Source organism: Orycteropus afer, unplaced genomic scaffold (assembly GCF_000298275.1).
Source record: "Orycteropus afer afer isolate SDZICR_OR568_19922 unplaced genomic scaffold, OryAfe1.0 scaffold00148, whole genome shotgun sequence".
NCBI lineage: Eukaryota > Metazoa > Chordata > Mammalia > Tubulidentata > Orycteropodidae > Orycteropus > Orycteropus afer.
In genome coordinates, this window is record NW_006921735.1 from 2,010,833 (window position 1) to 2,015,078 (window position 4,246).

At 33.8% G+C, this 4,246-nt stretch overlaps 1 protein-coding gene across 1 annotated transcript in view; it reads right to left on the reverse strand.

Annotated features, from left to right (window-relative positions):
* LOC103201376 (dystrophin-like) overlaps positions 1 to 4,246 on the reverse strand; it is a 2,052,823-nt gene that overhangs the window by 1,708,443 nt on the left and 340,134 nt on the right. Inside the window, exon 22 of the mRNA XM_042781676.1 lies at positions 3,945 to 4,100. Within this exon, the coding sequence (XP_042637610.1) occupies positions 3,945 to 4,100 (156 nt within the window). The remainder of the gene's footprint in view (positions 1 to 3,944; positions 4,101 to 4,246) is intronic.

Here is a 4,246-nt window from a genome sequence, read left to right on the forward strand (position 1 = left end):
TTTCCTTCTATTTCTCCATCAGGGAAATAAAAGCAGCTGCCCTTCAACTGCAAGGATTTGTATGTATGTGTGTGCAGGGGAGGGGGATTACTTTACTGTGCGTTGCTATGCATAGTTATTTTTTATGCGCTATTCATAGAAAAACGATTCTAGACTCAATATTTCAGAGAAATTCTATCTTCCCAGAGCTAATGCATTATTGATTTTTATTTATTTTGTTTTGTTTTTATCCACTTAGAAGTTTTTTTTAAAAAATAAAAACAGGACACACTGCCATCTTAAGGAAATATTTTTACACTCATTTTTCTGTGTATGTTTGTATACATGGAGAAAGGATACATTTAAAAGAGTGCTACCTGCAGTAGAATGTTTCAGCAGTCATTGTTTCATAAACAATTAAAATGTATTTTCAGGCTAATCGGAGTATTGCTATTTATAGGTATTTCTATTAAAATGCAAAGCCCAAGAAGGGATTATAGGGTGGTAACTATAATATTATTTCTCAATAAATTTAAATTTAGATATTAAAAAATTTCTTTAGTCATTAAACAATTAAGCTAAGTTGTTGATATTAAAATAACTAACAAATATATGTTCTGTAGCAGAAAATAACTTACTGATCTGAGGCAAGTACAACAATACAAATTATGAAGTTGATTTAAATAGTAGAGTTTATTCTTTTTAAATGTGAAAGCATCATAAAATATCCTTTGCTCTTTTAGGGTTTATTAAACACTCTTGTTGAAGATGTTTTAAAGGTCAAAATCAGACAATTTTTTCAGTGATGGAAGATGAATACATGACCCAAAGCAGTTTTCTAAGATGATATTTATACCTCTTCCCTTCATCATGAATGTTTATAAATGAATCTTTACTCAGAAAATACATTTCTGCTCTAAGTTTTTGCTATATTCCATTAAGCTATGAAAGTTAAATATTAGTTTTTGTAGTCCTTTTTCTTTTCTTTAATGATATTGCTGAGTGAAAAAATGGTTAAAGTAAATATAAATTCTCAAATGTATATTTTCAGGGATAAATATGGTTTGAAATCTTTACAAGACTCATTCAATTCCTAATAATAATAAACTTAGGATGCTAATAGTCTTCTAATACCACTTTTATTGTTTTTTATTCTATGTTATTTTATGTTAAATTTATCCTTTTAAAAACAAAGATGCTGTTCAAATCATTAGAGAAAAGGAAAGCCCCAGGCAATAAATTATATTTAAATGAAAGTAATTTTATAAAACTCTCTTTTTTTAAAATACACATTTCTCTTAATAAAAATGTACTTATCAACACATTAACTTAGTGTATAAGTTATTTACATCAAATAAACTTTTGAGAATAAAGAAAATGTTTTCAGAATTTAATACATTGCAGCATTTTATATAATGCTGTATTTTATTTCAAGATGATCATCGCACTTTGCTGTTAATTTGGTATCAGTGTTACTTTTTGTCCTAAATTATATGAACCTTTTATCATAGGATGATTAAACTCTCTTTCAAAACAGGCTAAATCTAAAAAACAGGTTTTTGTAATATGAAAAAAAAAAAAAAGTTTATCAACTTATAAGACGGGATGTTTTCAGATGCCCAGCTGAATATAAAATTCGTTTTTTCTCTCATTGGTAAGCAATTTGGAACTATCAATTTCAAGAAATGAACATCAACCTATTTTCAGGGTGAAATATTAGAAATCTATCTCTGTGTGGCTGCATAACAAATATCAACAAACATTTGCATTTGATCTAAGACGAGGTAAAATTTTCTTGTCGGTGTCATTCTGCTCAATGAAGTTGGTACCCTGAGCTATATCTCCCCTAACCTATGAACTCAGTCAATCTCAGAATGAAATTAAAATGGTGTCATTAAGCATTTTAAATTTTATGTGTTAGACTAGAAATTTGTTCACAACTAATTTAATCTTCTACACTAAAAACCTGAAAGGTAAACCCCATCCAAAACTAATTCTTCCTCTAAAGAAGCTCACTTAAAGAACTTAAGATAACTTAAATTTTTACCTATTGAGAAATGTTTATGTATACCCATAATAAACATATCACTTTATTTGTATAAATTTAAGGAAGCAAACTTATTATATAATTACTAATAGAATATATCTATATCTATATATCTATATCTATATCTGGGAGCTCTGGTAGCATAGTGGCTAAGGCACTTGACTGCTAACCAGAAGGCTGGCGGTTCAAACCCACCAGCCACTCCTTGGAAGGAAGGTTGGGCAATCCTACTTCCATAGTGATACTGCCTCGGAAACCCAAGGAGGGGTCGCTATGAGTTGGGGCCGACTCGACGGCAAATAACAACAACATATCTATATCTATATCTTCTCAGATAAAAGCTTGTTCTCTCCAAGGAGTGTATCTACTTCAGGTAAATGTTTAACTCAAATGCTTAATGTATTACTTTTTTTATATTTTAAATCTTAACTAACCACACACACATAAAAAGAAGATGCTTCTCATTGCTGTTGAGTCAAACCTGACTCATAGCGACCGACCCCTCCTTGGGTTTCCCAGGCAATATCACTACAGAAGTAGATTGCCCAAACTTCCTTTCGAGGAGTGGCTGGTGGGTTTGAACCTCCAGACTTCTATTTAGCAGTCAAATGCCTTAGGCACTATGTTAAGGATGGGTTAATTATTTATGCTGGCATTTCCTTTTCATGATTAGAGTCATGACACCCCAAAAAACAAATCCATAGCTGTCAAGTCAATTCTGACTCATACCTACCCTATGGGACAGAGTATAACAGCCTCATAGGGTTTCCAAGTCTGCAATTGCTATGGATACAGACTGCTACATATTTCTCCGGGGGAGTGACTGGTGGGCCAATCACGACATTTTGGTTAGCAGTTGAGTGCTTCACCACTGTGCAACCATGGCTCCAATATCATGATATTGACCATCAAAACTCAGAATCTATTCAGAATCTTTTATTGGAGGGATGCAAGATGAATATCCTAAACATCCCAAAGTTTTATTAGAAAGAAGAGATACAAAAATCTTTGTTGTTGTTGTTGTTATTTGCCATCTAGTCGGCCCCGACTCCTAGCGACCCCTCCTTGGGTTTCCAAGGCAGTTATCACTACGGAAGTAGGATTGCCCAACCTTCCTTCCGAGGAGTGGCTGGTGGGTTTGAACCACCAGCCTCTTTAAACATCTTTAACTGACAGAAAGATGGAACTGGTCCTGAGACCGATCAGGGCAACAACCCCAAAATAACCACAGAGCCAAAGACTATAACTGACTATCCACACTCTAACTCGTCAAACGTGGATTATGCGGTGCTTCACCATACAAGAAAACAATCTCACTGGGAAGTGTCAACTCCATTGGAGCTAGGCTAAATAGGGTTAGGCACAGTAGTTTAGAAATTTATCAGCCTTCAAGGCACCACAAATAAATTTATAAAACAGAAAATGGAAAAAATTTAGAAAAAAGAATTTCTTTAGAAATATTTGACAGACCAATAGCAACTTCCAAGAACATTATATATATATTTTTTGAAGCACTACTGGGAAGAACATCATCAAAAAATTGTTGTTGTTATGTGCCGTTGAGTCGGACCCAACTCATAGCGACCCCTCCTTGGGTTTCCGAGGCACTATCACTACAGAAGTAAATTGCCCCATCTTCCTTCTGAGGAGTGGCTGGTGGGTTTGGACCGCCAGCCTTCTAGTTAGCAGCCAAGTGCCTTAGCCACTAGGCTATCAGAGCTCCCTCATCAAATAATTAGTTTATTAATTAGTATTTGCACATGGGTATGTGCACATGTATGCATGCACATATAAAGAGAGAGAATATATGAATATCTGAGACTTGAAATATACATAATTACTGCCCTTTGCTATACAATTGAAAAAGAAAATGGAATGTGGAAAGTGGCCAGTGTTTGTGGTCTCAACAGGCACCCACCTTTGCACCCAATTCATTATAATGCAATTTCAAAGCTGTAATTCTTTCATCAAGCTCTTTGGGATTTTCCGTCTGTTTCTTCTGTACAATCTGACGTCCTGTTTTTATCACCATTTCCACTTCCGACTTCACTTCACTCAGACTTTTATACAAGTTCTAAGATAAAACATAAAACAGAAAGTAAAGTAACAATGTATCATAAATATATTTGGTTCTCTCATTCAAGTTTATAAAGAACATTTCTAAAACCAACATGATTTCAGTTATAAATGACGGAGTTTTATAATTCTACCATTGAGTTT